We start from the raw sequence: 22,286 nt of genomic DNA on the forward strand, positions 1-22,286 counted from the left end.
TCTTAGCAGTGTAAGAAATGTTCTGCAGTTATCCTTCCTCATTTAAATATTTGGTCTGTGTTTGTACTACAGACGTTATCAGTCATGTTTAATGATTCTGTCTTTCTAGTTGCCTGCCAAAGAGCTGTATAAGGTCCACCTTCAAAAGCAAATCAGAAAATGTGACATGGAGATGGACCTTATACAGCTTCAAATGGAGCAGAAAAGGCTTAACCAAAAAAAAGGCCAGACTTGAAATTGAATTGCTGGAGCACCAGCTTAAGGTGAGAAACAGTATGTGAACATTAATCTGTCATTTGTTGTTTAATCTAATCTAAAGCAAAAAATACAAATGTCTTTTGTTACAGGAAATAAAGAAACAATGAACCACACTTGACTGTTAACTGGTTTTAATTAAAGTTGTTTTGGCAAATCATGTCTCGTACCACCCTGCCTTCTCTTTGGTCTACTGGGTTTACTAGGGGTTCCTCTTGGTCATCTTCATCAAGAGAAGGGGGGGCCCACTCACGTCTCAGTGTGGCAATGTTGTGAAGAACAACACAAGCAGCTGTAATGTCACATGCCCTTTCTGGGCAGACCCTGAGCCTGCGCAGGCACTGAAACCTTGCCTTCAGGATGCCTATGGTCATTTCCACCTTGACCCGTGTTCTACTGTGGGCCAGGTTGAATTGTGCCTGTGGTCCAGGCTCAGGTTCAGGGTAGGGTGTCATCATATAGGGCAGACAAGGGTACCCTCTGTCTCCCAGCAAGTAACCATTGAAGTGTCCTATAAAGGTAATTAAAGTGTATAATTGCCTAAAAAACCCATAAAGAATAACATTGTGTAAGGCAAAACATACCCTGTTGAAATTTGTGGCACAATGATGACTCCCTAAACATTCTGGAATCATGTACAGACCCTGGCCATTTGACTTCAACATTAGTGATGAGGTGGGTTGCATCACATATTACCTAGGTAGCGGGGACCAGTAATGAGGGTGATTTAATGGTTTAAACACCCAAACATTTAGCACCCAAAAAATGTATTGTTACCTGCACATTGATGCTATGGATTGACTTCCTATTAACATAGTCTCCTTCGTTGACTGAAGGAGCTTTAATGGGAATATGGGTTCCATCAATGCACCCAAGCACATTTGGGAACCCTGAAATTGAAAGTTATATAACATTTACAATTATTGTGACTGTATACAGTATGGATAGATTAAGTAGTGCTATGTAACTAAAATGGTCTGTCATAAAATATCATTGAACGGACAAACCCGCCACTCTGTAGAATTCCTCTTTAATGACCCTCACTGGTTTATGGCCAGGGAACTGCACAAAAGTGTGTAGGAGCCGTTTGAGTGCAATGCATACTGTACGAACAGCCCTACACACAGTTGCCTTTCCCACATGCTCTGCATCGCCTATTGTATACAAAAAACTCCCCGTCGCAAAAAAGCGAAGGGCAATGCACAAAATGTGCTCCGTGTTAAGCGCTGATCCCCGATGTGTCACGTTTGCTATATATGGTTTCAAAAGATTCGTTAAATAAATTAACGATTCTTTTGAAAAACGGTAACGCTCCCGCAAATATTCATTTGGATACGAAAACACATCGATACGTGGTCATATCACCCTCTCACGGCGGAAAAGATTTCGTATTATCTGTGCTTCCACATCCACTGGATCGTCTTCAAAAGGGCACGCCATGCTCTGTCACCTCTCTGAAACAAACTAACCCTGCAACATAACCTGCTCCGGAGCAGGTTAAGTTCAGAGAGTGAGTTGCTATGGTTACTTACATCGTCCGAACATACCCTCCGTTTTTGGAACCGAAAGTTGAGGTTATCCGCTTTCTTACTCCTAAACTTACCCAGGTAAGTCACATAACCTGCTTTCTGGAATACACCCCTGACTTCTTGTATGTGCATTGTTAAGTGTTTATATGCAAACAAAAGCTTACTTTAAAACGTTGATTTGACTCAATTACGTTTAGCAACTGCCTTCATGAACTTTTGGAAGTGTCAAAGTTCTGGTTAAATAGACTTTCAACAAAGGGACAGGTTTCATTAAAAATATCTTAGTTTGTGTTTACAAGAACAACAAAAATCTTGTAATGACGCAACTGTTACGTTCATGTCTGTTTTGTACTTGGTTTTTCCCCATTGTCTCCCCCTGTCATTTTGTGATCATTTGGTTTAGTCCCCGTTTGTGTCATCACCGTCACCTGTGTTCAATGATTAGTCACCATTTATAAGTCTGTCTGTTTCTTGAGTTTATTGTCGGTCCTTAATGTTGGTTGAAGTGTGTGAAGATCTCTGTTCCTGCCTTGTTCCTGCCTTGTTCCTGCCTTGTTCCTCTTGAAGATTGATATTAAATATAGTTGTTTGTTTGAATATTGTCTATCGTCTCGTCTCGTCCTGCACACACCCGTAACAGAAGGACCGAACGAAACCGTTCACGGCGTCTTCCCCTGCGTTTCTTTTCCGTTTTTTGTATCAGTGTTTTATTTTTATTTTATTTTTTTCCCTCATGGATGACCCCAACGTTTTCATCATCCTCCTGGAGCAGGGGAGCCGTTCTCTCGAGGACCACACCAGAGACTTTGTGCAACTCACACCACTCACGCACTACCCGGACAGCTGCCTGTGCACGTTCTTTCGCAATGGATTTAACATCACCACCAGAGCGCAGCTGTCCGGGGAGGGTCCTCGAGAGAACATCGCCGAATACATCGAGTGGGTGCCGGCGTCCTGTAGATCTTCCTGGACTGTCGGCTTCATCGTGGAGGACGTCAGCCCCACTCTTGACCCAGAGAGCAGCAAACCATCACCCCGACACGCAGAGCACGAACCCGAGCACACCGCGGATGAGGGACTAGAGCCGCGAGCGACAGAGCCAGAGCCCTCTCCGACTGATCAGGTGCGTGAGCCGGATTCTACATCTGCGACGGTGGATTGCGACGTGGAGCAGGTGAGGGAAGTGGAGAGCCCTGCCCACTGCAACACCACTGGGGGTGAGCTGGAAGACATCTCTGCGGACTTAATTGACTTCTTTTCCGAAGTTGTGGATTATAACACGCCTGATTTAATAGACTTTTTCTCTGAACCACTGGCTTGCATGAACTCCCCCCCCCCCCCCCCCACCCGCCCTCTTCTGTCTGGATCTGCCTGTTCCCCGCTGGTTCCGCCCAGCCGTCCTGAGTCCCCGCTGGTTCTGCCCAGCCGTCCTGAGTCCCCGCTGGTTCCGTCCAGCCGTCCAGAGTCCCTGAAGTCATCAGCCAGTCCCCTTGCTCACCCTCAGCCCACCATCTATGCAGTGGGCTCGCCGCAGGGATGCCAGCTCACATCGGTGGCATGGCTGGAGGTTCCCTCAGCTCCGCCTCCGAGCCCAGATCTCCACCTCGGCCTTCCGACCCTGCGGCTCCACCACGGCTCTCTACGCCCTCAGCTTCACCGTCGCCGTCGGCCCACCAGCTCCACCGGGCTCCATCGTCCTTCCGGCTCCGCCTTGGTCAGTCGTCGACCATCCGCCGCCTCGGGACTCCACTCCTCTGGCTTCGCCTCGTCCCTCTGTCCCTCCGGCTCTGTCAGGCTCCTCCTTCCCGTCAGCATCGCCTTTGTCCTCTGTCGCTCCGGCTCCGCCGCGGACCTCCAGATCTCCGCCTCCGCCTCGGCCACCAGAGCCTCCGGTTCCGCCTTGGCCCTCCGGATCCGCAGTGTCGCCCTGGTCCCTCGACTCTCCATCTCCGCCTCGGGTTCCTCTGCCAACTGCTCCGCCTCTGTCGGTCGGCACCCTGGAGTCGGCGGTCCTTCCTCCACCATGGCTCCTCCCTCCGTCGGCTCCACCGTGGGCCGTCATCCTGGCTGCGATCTGGGTCCTGCTCTCCTGCTTCAGGTCCCTCCTGTTTCTTCCCTGGCTCCTCCCTCCGTCGTCGCCCCCCTGGACTATGTTGACTTTTGTTTTGGCCCCTCTCGTCCGTTTTGTGTTCCTTCTACGGCGCGAGGACGCGCCTATGCGGAGGGGGGCGTAATGTTACGTTCATGTCTGTTTTGTACTTGGTTTTTCCCCATTGTCTCCCCCTGTCATTTTGTGATCATTTGGTTTAGTCCTTGTTTGTGTCATCACCGTCACCTGTGTTCAATGATTAGTCACCATTTATAAGTCTGTCTGTTTCTTGAGTTTATTGTCGGTCCTTAATGTTGGTTGAAGTGTGTGAAGATCTCTGTTCCTGCCTTGTTCCTCTTGAAGATTGATATTAAATATAGTTGTTTGTTTGAATATTGTCTATCGTCTCGTCCTGCACACACCCGTAACAGCAACATTGTTTGGGTGGACTTTCCCTTTTAGATTTAATTCATAATCCTAAAATTTATGAGTTTCTCTTTTTAAATGTAAAGAAGTAAATTTCAATGCCAAGCGAAAACAAAATAAAGTACAAAAATATTACAACTACACAGGGTAGAAGCTTATTCAATAACTGTTTTATAAATTATGTGTTTCCTATTTTGGTTAATGTATGCTTTATTTTTGTAAGATTAACTGATTTGTAAGATTAAAGATTTTCCCCTAAAACAATGCTATTTGTAATCATTTTAACCTTAAAATGAATTCAAAGTAAAAAAAATATATGTGTGTGTGTGCTAACATTTGAATTTTGTAGTGGCTGCACTTTAAATTTAAATTATTATAATCTTAATTCAAGAGATGAAGGATTTTGAAAGTCTGACAGTAATAAGTGTTCAGTAGGCTACTACTGTAAGGTTAACTCTACCTGCTCTAAATGTTTGAAAATGTTTAAAACAGTTCAATTTTTTAAAAAGTAATCAAAAAGTAATAATGTAATCAGTTACATTACTTTAATAAAGTAATTGGAAAGTTACACTACTTTTTTTAAATAAATTTTAAATAGGGTAACTTGTCATTTGTAACCTATTACATTTCCAAAGTAACTTTCCTAACACTGCTATACCAAAGATTTTTACATTTAAAATGTGAATAAACTGTTTAATGATAAAGTCTGTTATTACCGTGTAATTTTAATTGTAATGGGAGTTATTTAATAGTTAAAATGTAAGGTACGTTTAAAATGTTATTCAGGTAAGTTTATAGCCTGTCGTTTAATGGTTAAAGTGTGTTATTGAGGTAAGTTTAATGGTTAGAGAGTGTTATTGAGGTGAGGTGATTGGTTCAAGTATGTGAGAGGGTCTGATCGTGTCGCTCCGCCCTGAGATCAGACAGGAAGTGAATGTAGACTGAGAACAGGCCAGAGTTTCACAAACACACTTTCATGAAATAAACTCATGAAATATCAGCTGAGCACATCATTCAACAACATACACTACAAAACACAGCACGACATCTCTGAAGCGCGGCAGACAGAAGAAACTGCTCGGAGGAGATGAGATGCGCGCTACTCTTCTAAACTAGTTTAACTAGCTCTACACGCGAGAAGAAACGTGGTGAGTGTCTCTCATTGAATGTTTGTATGTGTGCTTGTTATATTACACGTAATAACGCTTCATTTGATATCGTGTTTAGAAGTGTTGATGCATGACTTCGGCGGATGTGATTTGATGACGTGTTATTGACTCTGTAAGTTTAGTTAAACTCATATTGTGATTGATGAGACTGACCGATATTTGCTCATCACTCTCATCCTGTGAGTGTGGGACTGTTACAGGCCAAACCCAAATATGAACTGTACTTTACCATAGCACTTTAGACAGCAGTACTAACAGTATGAGTTTTTCTTGAAATATGTTGTATGCACTAATATAAAGTATCAGGATAAATACCTGTTTTTTGGACAGTTCAATAAGTATCCATCCAGCTGTCTGGGACAATGGTCAGTTATACAATGAGTTTCCAAACTTTTTAAAGCCATTGATCCCCTTCCTAATACAATGTCAGCTGTATATTCTCATTCTATACTCTCTAAACCCCAATTTATACTGTAACACTTTTTCTATTAAGTGAACACTTCACATGTTATTTTTTAATCGAATTACAGACATTTTCAAAACAGTGTTTAGAAAGCATAATGAAACACTAATAATGTCAATTTATGTAACGTTATATATTTATGTTATACCCCTAAATTACACAGTCTGCTGTCATACAACACTCACAGTCCAGTTCTGCAGAGAAGCTGGTCCAGCTGTTTGCCCCAGGTCATGGCGCAGGAGAGCGCGGTGCAGTATGAGCCAGTGGCGGAGATTGGTGGCGGTGCTTATGGGACCGTGTACAAGGCTCGAGATAAAGACAGTGGTCAGTTTGTGGCTCTGAAGAGTGTGAGAGTGCAGACCAATCAGGACGGCCTTCCTCTGTCTACGGTGCGAGAGGTGGCGCTGCTCAAACGACTCGAGCAGTTTGACCATCCCAACATCGTCAGGTACCGAAACACACACCAACACTAACTTCAACAGGAACTTCATTCAAACATTCTTTTACACATTTACATTTTGCATCATATTTTACAATGGCTTCAGATGAATTACTGTCATGCTAATTAAAAAAAAAAAATAACGACCGTAATTCAGAGTGGATGACATTTTATTTCACATCAGGTCTTGCTTCTACCTCAGATGGGCACTGTATGACTCATTCCAGTTGTGACCTGCACATTAACAAAGGTTTAAAACACTGAAAAAGTCTGATGAAACAGGGTCTTGTTAGCTCATTCTCACAGCTGAGGAACATGTGTTGTAGGGCTGTGCAATATATCAAAATTATCAAAATATCACAATATGCACATCGCTTATATATATAGAAGTTCACAGAACTGACTCAGTAACAGCTGAGTAAAACTGTTTCATCTGAGCATGTGGCCCTTTAAGCATTATGATATTGCATTATTTAATAAGATATTGCATATCACATTTTTCTTCAATATCGCACAGCCCAAATGTGTTGCATTATTCTGTTGTTGATAAATTAACTTATGCTACATATTTCCTTTGTATGGAAAGTAGCACATTACAGTGTCTACTGTCTCAGTCTTTGCTGTGTATCAGAGAGAGAGAAAAGACTAAAAAGTTATATATGGACCATTTAATAATGGTAATTGCAAAATCAAACATGGTGCACAAGATTAAATCATATCCTTGTACCCACCCCATCTTTAGCATCAGATTTAAGTATTAGATTAATATCAGCCTATTTTTAGAGGGTCTCTTACACCGTAAAAAAAATATTCTGTTAAATTTATTTAGCTATTGTTGCCAAAAAATTCACTGTGAAACACTGTGACAATGCTCAAGTGTTTCAGAATGGCATATGAATGCCTGTATATTTTTACAGCTTTTTAAGCAAATAGTAAGTGATATATTAATATAACAATTTACTTGATCTACCTGTATCTGCTTGTTTTTACCTTTAAATATGCTGGTAGCCACTAATAATACAAGTGCTGCATCTACTCGTTTTTCACTGCAAACTATACAAAATGTATAATTTCTTTGCAAAAGCCATAAAATTGTATTTTACAATAAAGTCACATAAAGCATGTACAGTTTTACACCGCAGCTTGCAGTTACCCAGTTAACAGTTTATACTGTAGGATTTGACAGTATTTTTAACAATGTATATAATTAAATGCCGTCAGTTTAAACTAGGGCTGTCAACTGATTACGATTTATAATCTAACCTTAATAAATCTAATTTATAGCCAATATTGTGATACATGAGAAAAGTATCAAATAGACAATACAAAAAGTAGCTTTGAAAATAAATATTTGATTCAGCATTAAATTTATTACACAACATTTCGGCTACAAAGGCCTAACATAAACTGTTAAACACTAAAGAAGATAATTTGATAAATATCTTTAGTAATTTTTTTTTAATTATTATTATTCATACAATGGAGGTCAGTGGTAACCAAATCAGTTTGGATTTGGTTAAAGAAAGTAAGTCATACAGGTCATCAATGATGACAGAATTTTTAATTTTTGCGTGATGTTTGTGTGTGTGTATGTGTTTAGGCTAATGGATGTGTGTGCCACACTGAGAACAGACCAGGAAACTAAAGTGACTCTAGTGTTTGAACACGTGGATCAGGACCTCAGGACGTATCTGGAGAAAGTGTCGGCACCTGGACTGCCCATCGACCGAATCAGAGTAAGATCACCAACACGCATTCACTTGCTCACACGCTGCAGAGGCCCTGTGTAGGACTTGCATATCCAGCTCTGTGGGTTTGTTCCTGTGGACATTTTCAGAGGATTTGTGTCGTCTGTCTGAGCAATGAGAACTATGTGAACTATGAGGAGGAAAAAGGAAATCCATGCCTTCATCTGAAGTTTCGTGTAGTAACACACTGGTGTAAATATAGATCAAGTCCAAATGTTTGTTTGCGGTTCAGTGATTTATTTAGTTAAATATACAGTGAAGAAAGTTGAGCCTCAAACTGAATGCTTTCAATAGAGTTGAAAACCACCAATTCAGACACTTCAAACTTTTTCTTTCCAGCTTTGTGGCGTAAAATATCTACTGGATGTTTCCCATGAAATTATGTAATGTTCTAACTATTCAGGAGTATGTTTCCCAAAAGCAGCATTATCTAACTATAGTCACAATTTCCGTTGAACTCTGTTGGTAACAACATACTTAGCAATGATATTTGCTTTTGGGAAACGAACCCCAGAAAGACTTGTGCTTTTACTGTTTTATTTTTATTTTTTATTCATTATTTAATTCAGTTCACTGTAAGTACACAAGTTTTTACAAGCAACTTACATTTAAATCAAAACCTGACCTTATAGTACATACATGTAATTATTAATAGTACACTGTACGTACTTGTGTAATTACACATTAAAAAAAGCATGGCTTGGTTGTTAATAGCAGATGCATTGTGTTTGTGTGTGATGCAGGACTTGATGCAGCAGTTGCTGTGTGGGCTGGCATTTTTGCACTCGAATCGAGTTCTCCATAGGGATCTGAAGCCGGAGAACATCCTGGTGACCAGCAGAGGGCAGGTGAAACTGGCTGACTTTGGTCTGGCGCGGATCTACAGCTGCCACATGGCACTTACACCAGTGGTGAGATGGACACACACGCTCTCATGTCATGAAAGCTGATTGCACTGCAGAGCAAACACAGCTGATGTTGTTTTCTTTTGTCGCTCAGGTGGTGACGTTGTGGTATCGCTCTCCTGAAGTGCTGCTCCAGACCACTTACGCCACACCGGTGGACATCTGGAGCACCGGCTGCATCTTTGCTGAGATGTTCAGACGCAAGTAAGTCTAAGCAGTGATGCTCATAAAGAGCTGTGTGTGCAGTTTAATAGGTAATCAGGCTGAAACTTCTTCCAGGTGGCTGTAAATGCTCATGTGCAACTTATTAAGTCTGCGTACCTTATTGCACATGAAAATGTTGCTTTTTTGAAAAGCTCTCAAAGGCGCTTTTTTACCAGTTTTCGGTAAATGATGAACCTTTTCATAAGAATTAGCTTGATTAAAGAATCAGATTTATAGGAAAGAAAGAATATTATTAGATATAGATTTTACAAATATCTGCGCAGTAATCTGGATATTGATTTCTTCAAATATATTATCAATGTATTAACATAATTTAGTATCAGTCGACCTCTAATTCTTATGAATTGATTAGGGATGCACCGATCCGGATCGGCCGATCTTGCTTGCGCGTTTTGTCAGTAAAGCCGGTTCTGTAATCAGCGGTAAATGCCATCAGGTGCGTGATTTCACGTTGAGCCGTATATACTACACACAGCCGTTGTTTACCGACGAGCTGCGCACATTCACACTGATAATGAACATGGATTTGCGCATCTTGTCTGTGAACAACGGCTGTGTGTAGTAAATACGGCTCAACGTGAAATCACGCACCTGACGGCATTTACCGCTAATTACAGAACCGGCTTTATTGACAAAACGCGCAAGTGATCGGCCGATCCGGATCGGTGCATCCCTAGAATTGATATGTTAGTGCAAACCAATTTCAGTATATTAAATAAATCATGTCTTGAGTATTTAAAACTTGCAGTTACTTTGTTTTGCAGCCTGTTTAAGTAAAATAATTTTAAAATTGTATGGGTTTGTTCTGTATAGACATAAGCGGATACATTTACATTTATCAGATACTTCCATCTGCTTCCATCATAAAGTGATATCATTCATCAGAGAGGAAACAATATTTGTAATATTCAACGGCAGATTATATATTACACAGCAGTATATTGTATTTCACAGCTACTTTGAATGTGGCTTATAGAGATGTGACAATATCGATATATCTCGATATGAAGTCCACAATACAGTATTTATTGTGATATTTAAAAAATGAAGACTTGGCGAGAAAAAAAATGAAAACTTTGTACATTTTAATGTTAAATTATTCAAGATTAAGAGCTCCAACCCATGTTCCAATCCTCTTTTTATTTGTGGTGTACTGTTTCCATCTACATTAATAATAATAATAATAATAATAATACAAATTTTATATTATTGTTATTTCTATGACAGTAATAGCCATATATTGTAAAACAATTGCACTGTAAAATTTATATATATATATATATATATATATACACACACACAGTAGGGAAATTGCAATACTTCTTTCCTATTTTCATCACTTGAAAGAGTTATTTTAAAATTGGACTGCGATAATGTTACCCATTTAAACTGCTAGCTGTCAGAAATTCATACTGCACTTTTAAGCTTTTATTTTGACAGAAAACACCAGCTTCAGTGAAAACAGGCTTACAAAAACGCATGTCACTACAAATCTAGTGAAATGCTGTAATCATCTGCTGCACAAATAAAGCATAACTGGTGGCCTTTGTGTTCCCAAATGTGATCTAAACTCGCAGCACATGCAATAAACGAGTTCACTGTGAGCTGAGCTGTTCTGAAGTGCAGAAAACACCAAATCACAAGCTGATCACCTGAACGAAGAGTGTGCTTCACTTTGCAATGTGCAGCAAAAACAGACTTGATGAATGGATTAAGTCATATTGTGCTTTCGGTTTTAGTTCGTTTGACAGATAATGTGCCACAGCATTAGACACAAAACACAACTTTAAAGACTTTTTATGTTAGAATAAGAAGTTTAAATATATTTTAAAAACTACACCTTTTGCCCGGAAGACCTATTTTGTCATTGGGTCTATTGATTAGCTCATTGATTCATTGGTGATTAATTATTTGTATTATGATGTCTCATCTTTCAGACCCCTCTTCTGTGGAGATTCAGAGGTGGACCAGCTGGGCAAGATTTTTGCGTACGTACAAATACGCATGCTCATGTTATAGAGGCTGATACTAGGGAGATCAGCGCAGCACATTTCAGATCATCATCATAAGCAAACATCTCTCATTCCATGAGCGACAGCAGTAACGGCTGTCAGATATTGTATGTCAAAACACTCAATGAGCCTGAGCCACTGATCAACATGAAGTTTATTGACAGAGAGACAGTCAACATTGCACATAAGATTCGGTGTGTACAGTGACAGTGTGTATTTCTTTGCTTTATTAAATCAACATGTGATTAACACTGGTGTTGATTTACAGGGTGATTGGCCTTCCGGCGGAAGATGAGTGGCCCACTGATGTCACTCTGTCCCGGCAGAACTTCAGCCCTCAAACCCCTCAGCCAATCACAGACTGTGTTCCTGAGATCAGTGAGAAGGGAGCGGAACTCTTATTGGTGTGTTTACATTCAATGTTACCTCACATACAGCTAAATTTTTACCAGAATAAAACAAGAAAACAGTCAAAAGGCTAAAGGAGCTGCAGAAGATAGACGGCAGTCTCATTATTAACCATAGCAAGTTTGGAGTCTCTAACTCAAATTCTCTAGCTCCACCATTTGTCCAAATTTTCATTCAAGTCGAATGAACACCAAAATGTAAAAATTGTAAGGTTTAGGTTTTTTGCTGTTTTTAGTAGTTTGAAAAACCTACTTTTTTCAGCCATTTTGGGTGTCAGCTACTTTTAATTTAGTCAGAAAATGCTTTGTTTTATGAATGCAATGGTATATCATTATGAAACTCGGTGTGCATATTCGGCGCCATGCTCTGATAATATTCAAAAACTTTGGGGCGGAGCTACCTTGTGGCCAAAAGTTATAATAAAATGCTAATAACTTTTGATTAAAACTCTCAATATATTCTTTGGGTCATGCTGAGAACATACATACCAATTTTGCCATCGTCGGCCAAACTTCCTGTCTGTCTTTTTAATTTATGTTGAAAACTTTTTCGAACTCCTCCTAGACCTAACCTAATTTTCACCAAATTTGACTGAAGAATGAAAATGTAATTTCATCACATTAGCCTATTATAATCAAACTGGTCTCAAAATATTTCTTAGGTTATGCCGAGAACATAGATACCCAGAAGCTGAAATTCCTGTCCGCCATTTTGATTGATGTTGAAATCCTTTTTCAAACTCCTCAATCGTTAAGCTGATTTTTCACTAAAATTGAAAATTGACAAAGTTATAGATTTCGTGTTGATAGTCAACGCTGCTTTTGTATAGCACCGCAACAAATTTGAGGCATTATGCCAGACTACAACTGAGGCAAACTTTGTGTGTGCCATTGTCACCTCACACAGAACACACCCTATCGATTTAATAACAGCGTCACCTGTTTGTCAAAAGTGATAAGCCATTTTGACTAAAATCATCTTAAAATGGTTTCAGTTATTTATTGCTGCAGTTGGTCTGATGCTTGCTTCTATAGTGCTTGGGCCCCTTAATTGCTGCTTGTAGCTGTATTTATTGTTATCATCGTCCATAAAACTGCATTTGCATTACTTAAAATAAATATACTAAAATTAAAAGAACTAAAATAAAATAATATATGTGACCCTGGACCACAAAACCAGTCATAAGGGTCATTTTTTTGAAACTGAGATTTATACATCATCTGAAAACTAAATAAATAAGCTTTCCATTTTGTTAGGATAGGACAGTATTTGGCTGAGATACAACTCTTTGAAAATCTGGAATCTGAGGGTGCAAAAAAACATTAAAGTTGTGCAAATGAAGTTTTAGCAGTGCATATTACTAATCAAATTAAGTTTTGATATATTTACATTAGAAAATGTATAAACTATCTTCATGGAACATGATCTTTACTTAATATCCTAATGATTTTTGGCATAAAAGAAAAATCAATCATTTTGAACCATACAATGTATTTTTGGCTTTTTTTACAAATATACCTGTGCTACTTAAGACTGGTTTTGTGGTTCAGGGGCACATATATAATTATTTCAGCCAGTTGCCAAAACATCACTTCTCATTATTTGTTAACATTAGTTAATGTATTAACTAACATGAACCAACAATGAACAATACATTTATTACAGTATTGATTAATCTTAAACTAATGTCAGTTAATAAAAATGCAGTCGTTCATTGTTCGTGTTTGTTCACAGTGCATTAACTAATATTAACGAACACAATTTGTGATTTTAATAATGCATTAGTAAATGCTAGAATTAACGTCAACAAAGATTAATTAAAGCTATAAAAGTATTGTTCATTCCTATGAACTAACATTAACAACAAATTAACATTACAAATGTTAACTAATGAACCTTATTTTAAAGTGTTACCCATTTTCTTTAATATGGAATACTAAAACAACTAAAACTGAATAAAAATAATAAAAACAACAAAATTACTAAAACTTCAAAATTAAGATGAAGATATATAAATAGAACTATAGTAGTATGTAGTAGTTATACTAAATGACACTAATTGGAATGTTTTTTTGTTTGGTTTGGTTTGGTTTGGTTTGTACACACAATAACTAAAATAAACTAAATAAATACCATTTCATTGACTCTTACCTTCCTCAACAGGAAATGCTGACATTCGACCCGTTGAAACGAATCTCTGCGCTGAATGCTTTGGAGCATCCGTTCTTTAGCGAATGAGTGCTTCATTCCCATCCTTCACTGCATTGTGAGGTCACCAATGCAGCCTGGACCATAAAGAGCCTTTTTTCTGCTACATAAGGACTGAATATTCAAACATACCTGACTGTGTGTCTGAATGTGTTCGTCTGTGAGTTTAGCGAGCGATTTCAGTGTTGTACAGGATGAGCGGGCGTGATGATAGACTTGAACTTTTACGTGTCATATTGCTCTGCCTTTACAGTGTGTATTGTGGGTCAGTGGAAAATTATCATTAGCAGGTGCTATGAGGCTGCATTTCATTTCTGGTGTGTGTGTGTGTGTGTGTGTGTGTCTGTGTAAGTGTAAGACTGTTATCCTTTGTCCAAAATCAGTGTGCTGGTTTTACTGCCACTCTGTGTGTTTCTACCAGACAAACCAGATTAACTGCCCCTCGCTGATTAGTAATCAGGACTATGTGCTCACTGCGTGAAGTCTGCTAAGACTGATGCAAACAAAACTACCATTGTAGTTGATGAATCCATTTTCGACTTCCTTATTTCTATTCTTTCTCATCTAAATAAAATAAAATGATTTTGTTTGTAAATAGGTGTGTATTTTAATTTTTAGTTAGTTTAATTATCATACATGAAATGACAGCTGTGTGAGATCTGGTGATGAAATAAAGCTGCTGAATTGAATAAAATAGGTTGTAATATGCCATGTTTGTTTGTGTGTAGGATATGTATGGCGTCATATTTTTGCTGTCATGTCAGTGGAAATGCCAGCTGAGCAGCAGCACCAATGCAGGAGCACAGGGATAGTGAGTCTTATATTGCTGGAGGACGCTGCTGTCAGCTGATGGGTTTTAGATCATAGTTTTCAGAGGCATTTTACACCATCATGTTTTCTTGTTTTGGAGTGTTGTCCTGCTGAAAGCCTAATCATGACTCACAGATCATACCAGATCACTGTATGTCCTAATAGACAGTTTATCATATTGATGATTAATGTGAGCTGCTCTCCTGTCCTGTATTTAGTCCACCATTTACATTTCAGTATTTAGTAGATGCTTTCATCCAAAGCCACTTGCAGTGTAGTCAAGAATTGCATTCACTGAGTATTAAAGCCATGATGTTGGCGTTATAGTGCCATTTGATATCAAACATGCCAGCGAATCAGACAAATTCCTGCAGAGGTAATGTTTCAGGACAGACAGTTGTGCTGCTTAATATTTTTTTGGAACCTGTGATTATTCTTCAGGATTCTTTACTGAATAAAAAGTAAAAAAGAACAGCATTTATTAAAAAATATAAATCTTTTCTAACAATGTAAGTCTTTGCTATCACTTTTTATCAATTTAACACATCTTTGGTGAATAAAAGTATCCATTTCTTTAAAAACTAAAACAAAAAATAAAAAGTTGCTGACCACAAACGTTTACAGTTTTTTACAGACGCTAGGACACATTTCTCAATACTTAGGTCACTTTTGCAAAACTCTTCACACAATTCTCCTAACCGACTTTCAGCTTGGCAAAGCAGTTCATTTCACATTCAAAATGCACTACAACTACCAAAACACTTTATTCAGGTCTCAAATAAACTCATTCTTCCAGAACACTAGCAAAGGTTGACTGCTGACAAACACACTTTGTCACCCACAAAACAATGACCTAAAAAACACTAACAACATGCAGCATTACACAGTGTTTTCTTGTGTAAAACAAGGACACATCTCTGTTTATAATTGCAATATATATTGTTTATAACTGCAATATATGTTACTGGAATGAATCAGACATGATGCAGAATTCGTCAATATTTTATGTTGTTTATTTATTTTTATTTTTTTTGCACTAAGTAATTCCAAAATCCAAGAACACCTGTGTAGATGTTCATTTACAATGAGAATCAGCTGTGGCTGGTTAAACTGTATTTTTAGATTTGAAATATGTTTCAATAAAATATTGCTGTTGAATTTTGCAGTCTTACAGTTTTTTACGATTGCTTAGGCACAATTTGAAAAACAAGGCTCATTTTGTCAAAACCCTACACACAATTTGCACATCTACATGTAGCAGAACATTTCAGATCTTTTGCAAAATGAAACACTTAATTCAAAACTGTACAATAATTTACCAAAAGCCTGTTTTGGTACCATATGGTGCACACATGATTCATACAGTTGGATTCAGTTTGAACCACTTTCACACTGCTGTGCTCAATCTTAAACACTTGTAACATTTCTACCTTTCTAATGATACAGTCTGGGTTTGATTTTTTTTTTTTTTCTCTCTTTTTTGAGATGTTAAATACAGTTTTTCACGATTTCTTACACACTAAAATTAAAAATAACACACAGTTAGTGAATCATGGCACCCAAGGAGCAAAACCTCAGCCCAAATCTACACAACTGTAAGCACATTCTCTGCTTCACACTTTTTGCAAAACACTACACACATTGTTTTGCAGGACTCTAAACACACTTCTCTACATTAGACAGAAATCTAACATGATGCCACTTCTTTGCCATTTTAAGGCACTGCTTTCCAAAATACTACACATATGAACCAACTGATAAAACACGGCCATCAGGTGTGCAGACACTTAGGTGCTTAACTGTAAACACAACAATCAATGTGTAAGCACTATAAAAAGACAACAGGTGATTTTTTTTTCAACAAAATGGAAAGGCAGTGATGCAGTAAGAGGAAACATCTTTTGCCACACACACACAAACACACACACACACACACACACACACACACACACACACACACACACACACACACACACACACACACACACACACACACACACACACAAAAGCTATTTTGAATGTCCCGGGCCAATGCTGTGGGAACCAGGTTTTGCTCCTTGGGTGCCATGATTCACTAACTGTGTGTTATTTTTAATTTTAGTGTGTAAGCAATCGTGAAAAACTGTATTCAGTTTTGCATTATGTTATTGTTTTGAACATAAGTTTAACAGTTTTGAAAACAGTATGTAAGCACGTGCAAAATGTCCTGTATGTACAAAGATTTTTGGCAGTTGTTGTGTCTGAGTGAGAAAAGAATTCATGACATTTGAGAGATGTAGTCATTGAATGCATTTTGTGCCTCAGTTTAGCCCACATAGACTTCTGTTGTGCTCACTGTGTGAAGAGTTTTGCAAAAGTGACCTAAGTATTGAGAAATGTGTCCTAGCATCTGTAAAAAACTGTAAATGGTAGTTTATATTGTTACAAAATATTTTTATTTTAAATAAATGCTGTTCTTTTTATTTATTATATAATGCTGAATAAAGTATCACAGGTTCCAACAAAATATTAAGCAGCACAACTGTTTTCAAGATTGATAATAAATATTAGAATGCTTTCTGAAGGACTGAAGACTGAAGTAATAATGCTGAAAATTCAGCTTCGCATCACATGAATAAATAACATTTTAAAATATATTCAGATGAAAAACAGTTATTTTACACTTAAATAATATATCACAATATTACAGTTTCGTTTTTATTTTTTCTGGATTTTTGATCAAATGAATGCAGCCTTGATGAGCACACAAAAGTTCTTTAAAAAATGACAAATCGTACTATATATGTGTGTGTGTGTGTGTGTGTGCGTGCGTGCGTGCGTGCGTGTGAGAGAGAGAGAGAGAGAGAGAGAGAGAGAGATCTAAAAGTTATCAGTCACCTGCATATATTAATGCAGAAGTGTGACTGAAATAAAATTAAAATGGGTAAAAAATGTGCATGGGTATCAAAAAAGTGCATATCAATCTTTACTTTAAATACTTTTACTTCTGAAGCTTTACATGCATTTAAATATGTATGCCTTTGGACTGAGGCAGTTTTACAATGCACTTTATAAATATAGCTGTTTATAATCTGATGGAATAAAGGCTTTTTTAACATTCATAAAAATAATATTTATTGAAAGTTAAATAATAATCCAATCTCGAGTCCATCGTCCTGACATATAATCATGGGCGTCGGAACCATTGTACGTGGGTGGGACAGGACCCACCCACTTTTGAAGACCAATGATATTGGACCCACCCACTTTTACCTCGTCTAATTCAGTGAGTATGTCATTGCACTTTTCAGAGTTACCCACTTAAATGAATGAAAAACTGACACGGTTCGAGATAAAGGTATCAAATCAACTGTAAAAATCTCTAAATATTATCCCCTTTCATGCACAAGGCTTGTTTTTTCAGAATATTCCTTTATTGTTTTTATATACAGTACTGAATCTGTAGTTTTGATGTTTAATATACAGTACAGTACCGACTTAAATTCATTAAACTCTGACATGGTTTGAGATAAAGGTATCAAATCAACTGTAAAAATCTCTAAATATAATCCCCTTTCATGCACAAGGCTTGTTTTTTCAGAATATTCCTTTATTGTTTTTATATACAGTACTGAATCTATATTTTTGATGTGTTTAATATACTGTACACACTTAAATTCATTGAACTCTGACAACATTTGAAAATGAGGTTTCAAAACAACGATTCAAATAAAATTAAATTAAATTAAATATAATACAACAATAAGGAAGGTAAAAATTGCAGTTACAAAATATGATTACAAATATACTAATATGGATTTTTCACTTTATTGCTACATTCAGGCCAAAAGCGGTGAATTTATTGGATTTAAATGGATTACATGTATGTGAAGAGCTGAGATGCAAAAGGTTCTCAGTGTCATCTCTTTTTTTTTTTTTATTAGCATTTTATTAGGCTCCTACAGGTAAAGAGCCGTCACTGGAGCATACCTTTATGTATAAAAGGGGAAAAAAAATATTTTTAAGGTCATAAAATTAGCTTTTAAAGTCCCCATAAATTCAAAATAAAAAATATTTAGTTTGTTACTACACATTTCTCCTTTTGTGGTGAACAGTAGATCTGTGCAAGATAATATACAGAGAAAAAAACTGTTGTTGTGGTAATCTTTAATTATTAACCATTTAATCTTTAAATCTGAAAACTTACTTCTGGTCTGGAACAGAGTTCCCTCTCTGATGATGTCAGTTTGAAGATTTGAATATCCTTAAGCCCTCCAACCATGATATACTCACAAATGGATCAAATACTGTTTAATTTCAGCTGGTGAAACAAACCTCATAAAATACAATAAAATAAAAAAATCCTTGTTAATAAACTGAAGATGGAAAATCTGATGGCGGAATTAATAATTTTAACCAAATTACATTATTTATATTAGATACTAATAATAATACAGCCCTTCAAAATATTAAACCTTTCTCTAAGTAAAAGTAAATCATGCTTCCAAAATGACAGTGAATTTAACGGTAAAAAACTGTAAAAATGCTACGGTAAAAACCTGTGAAATGGTTAACGGTAAGTTCCCCTTCTATATACGGTGAAATACTGTGTTGGACATTGCATTTCATTTTACCGGTAGTATACCGTTTTTGGAAGTGAAAAAGAGTAAAATTTACAGTGAATAACCGTAAATTGACATTCCCAGAATTCCCTGTATTTCATTTTTTTATTTGATGTTTTTTTTTTTTTAAATAACTTTTTCATCTTAGTTTTTTTCTAGGCAGTTTTGTACATTAGGGTTGTATGTTACATCTAATGTTGTTAAATTAATGTTTTTTGCATTATTTCAGTTTTAGTTACCATGATGGTGTTTAGTGTTTGTGTGAATGACACTGTGCACCTTCTATATATGTTAGTATTTAAAACCTCCATGCGATGGGCTTTGGTTCATCATGTGATGTTGTCATCACCACCTGCTTTTGGTGGTTGTCATTGTACAGGTCCTTCTCAAAAAATTAGCATATTGTGGTAAAGTTCATTATTTTCTGTAATGTACTGATAAACATTAGACTTTCATATATTTTAGATTCATTACACACAACTGAAGTAGTTCAAGCCTTTTATTGTTTTAATATTGATGATTTTGGCATACAGCTCATGAAAACCCAAAATTCCTATCTCAAAAAATTAGCATATTTCATCCGACCAAGAAAAGTGTTTTTAATACAAAAAAAGTCAACCTTCAAATAAATATGTTCAGTTATGCACTCAATACTTGGTCGGGAATCCTTTTGCAGAAATGACTGCTTCAATGCGGCGTGGCATGGAGGCAATCAGCCTGTGGCACTGCTGAGGTGTTATGGAGGCCCAGGATGCTTCGATAGCGGCCTTAAGCTCATCCAGAGTGTTGGGTCTTGCGTCTCTCAACTTTCTCTTCACAATATCCCACAGATTCTCTATGGGGTTCAGGTCAGGAGAGTTGGCAGGCCAATTGAGCACAGTAATACCATGGTCAGTAAACCATTTACCAGTGGTTTTGGCACTGTGAGCAGGTGCCAGGTCGTGCTGAAAAATGAAATCTTCATCTCCATAAAGCTTTTCAGCAGATGGAAGCATGAAGTGCTCCAAAATCTCCTGATAGCTAGCTGCATTGACCCTGCCCTTGATAAAACACAGTGGACCAACACCAGCAGCTGACATGGCACCCCAGACCATCACTGACTGTGGGTACTTGACACTGGACTTCAGGCATTTTGGCATTTCCCTCTCCCCAGTCTTCCTCCAGACTCTGGCACCTTGATTTCCGAATGACATACAAAATTTGCTTTCATCCAAAAAAAGTACTTTGGACCACTGAGCAACAGTCCAGTGCTGCTTCTCTGTAGCCCAGGTCAGGCGCTTCTGCCGCTGTTTCTGGTTCAAAAGTGGCTTGACCTGGGGAATGCGGCACCTGTAGCCCATTTCCTGCACACGCCTGTACACAGTGGCTCTGGATGTTTCTACTCCAGACTCAGTCCACTGCTTCCGCAGGTCCCCCAAGGTCTGGAATCGGTCCTTCTCCACAATCTTCCTCAGGGTCCGGTCACCTCTTCTCGTTGTGCAACGTTTTCTGCCACACTTTTTCCTTCCCACAGACTTCCCACTGAGGTGCCTTGATACAGCACTCTGGGAACAGCCTATTCGTTCAGAAATTTCTTTCTGTGTCTTACCCTCTTGCTTGAGGGTGTCAATGATGGCCTTCTGGACAGCAGTCAGGTCGGCAGTCTTACCCATGATTGCGGTTTTGAGTAATGAACCAGGCTGGGAGTTTTTAAAAGCCTCAGGAATCTTTTGCAGGTGTTTAAAGTTAATTAGTTGATTCAGATGATTAGGTTAATAGCTCGTTTAGAGAACCTTTTCATGATATGCTAATTTTTTGAGATAGGAATTTTGGGTTTTCATGAGCTGTATGCCAAAATCATCAATATTAAAACAATAAAAGGCTTGAACTACTTCAGTTGTGTGTAATGAATCTAAAATATATGAAAGTCTAATGTTTATCAGTACATTACAGAAAATAATGAACTTTATCACAATATGCAAATTTTTTGAGAAGGACCTGTATTACAAAGGTACAGAACAGATTTCAGTACTTGTTGGTACATTACCATTATATGAGTTACGGTTTTTAGTATGAAATTACGGTATTTACCTGTAAATTTAAGTGAAAACCTTAAAATGTAAAACATTGCTACCGTATTTTTTACGGTAAAATTCTGGCAACCGCAGCTGCCAGTTTTTTACCGTAAATTTTACGGATTTTTTTTACAGCATATTTCTCCGATAAACAAAATTACATTATTAATCTGTTAATTATCCTAGCCTTTTTTATTTATAAGTCAAAAATATTCAAATGAAACCATCATATATTACCTTTTGTAACACTGAACTTAAAATATATTTTGAAACCCTTTCTAATATAAGATAAGAAAATAACAAGCTTATAAAACAATACAAATTGTAAACCTTTTCGAAATCATGCAACTGCCTTAATACTATAGAGCAATTTGTTCATTTTTAATTTGTTATATTATTTTTATATTTAGCTCTTTCATTTTTATCTTTGTCAATATAGAAAAATACTAATAGCATATTCTAACAAATTTTCCCTGTGTATCCAAAGGAATAATAATTTCCTTATTTTAGAGTTATTCTGATACCTTTATCTCCTTTAAGTTGGCACAGTACATTAAACATAGCAAAAATACAGTTTCAGTACTGTATATAAAAACAATAAAGGATTATTCTGAAAAAACAAGCTTTGTGCATGACAGGGGATAATATTTCGAGATTTTTAGAGTTGATTTGATTCCTTTATCTCGAATGATGGCTACACTATATTAAACATATCAAAAATATAGATTCAGTACTGTATATAAAAACAATAAAGGATTATTCTGAAAAAACAAGCCTTGTGCATGAAAGGGGATAATATTTAGAGATTTTTACGGTTGATTTGATTCCTTTATCTCAAACCGTGTCAGAGTTTCATGAATTTAAGTGGGTACTGTATATTAAAAATATCAAAAATACAGATTCAGTACATGAAAACAATAAAGGATTATTCTGAAAAAACAAGAC

The 22,286-nt window shown here is 37.4% G+C and overlaps 1 protein-coding gene across 2 annotated transcripts; it reads left to right on the forward strand.

The window, feature by feature from the left end:
- The first annotated feature begins 5,225 nt into the window (after positions 1–5,225).
- cdk4 (cyclin dependent kinase 4) lies at positions 5,226–14,585 on the forward strand. 2 transcript variants are annotated; one of them, XM_073825636.1, is made up of 8 exons: positions 5,226–5,447; positions 6,095–6,379; positions 7,971–8,106; positions 8,862–9,029; positions 9,118–9,227; positions 11,186–11,236; positions 11,529–11,664; positions 13,832–14,585. In XM_073825636.1, the coding sequence occupies exons 2-8, from the start codon at positions 6,162–6,164 to the stop codon at positions 13,904–13,906; spliced, it is 894 nt and encodes a 297-aa protein (XP_073681737.1). In that variant the 5' UTR covers positions 5,226–5,447; positions 6,095–6,161; the 3' UTR covers positions 13,907–14,585. The 2 variants fall into 2 exon arrangements, with proteins under 2 accessions (XP_073681737.1, XP_073681738.1); XM_073825637.1 differs by having other exon boundaries at positions 6,119–6,379.
- Positions 14,586–22,286: the final 7,701 nt, after the last annotated feature.

This window comes from Garra rufa, chromosome 20, assembly GCF_049309525.1.
Source record: "Garra rufa chromosome 20, GarRuf1.0, whole genome shotgun sequence".
In the NCBI taxonomy this organism is placed as follows: Eukaryota; Metazoa; Chordata; class Actinopteri; order Cypriniformes; family Cyprinidae; genus Garra; species Garra rufa.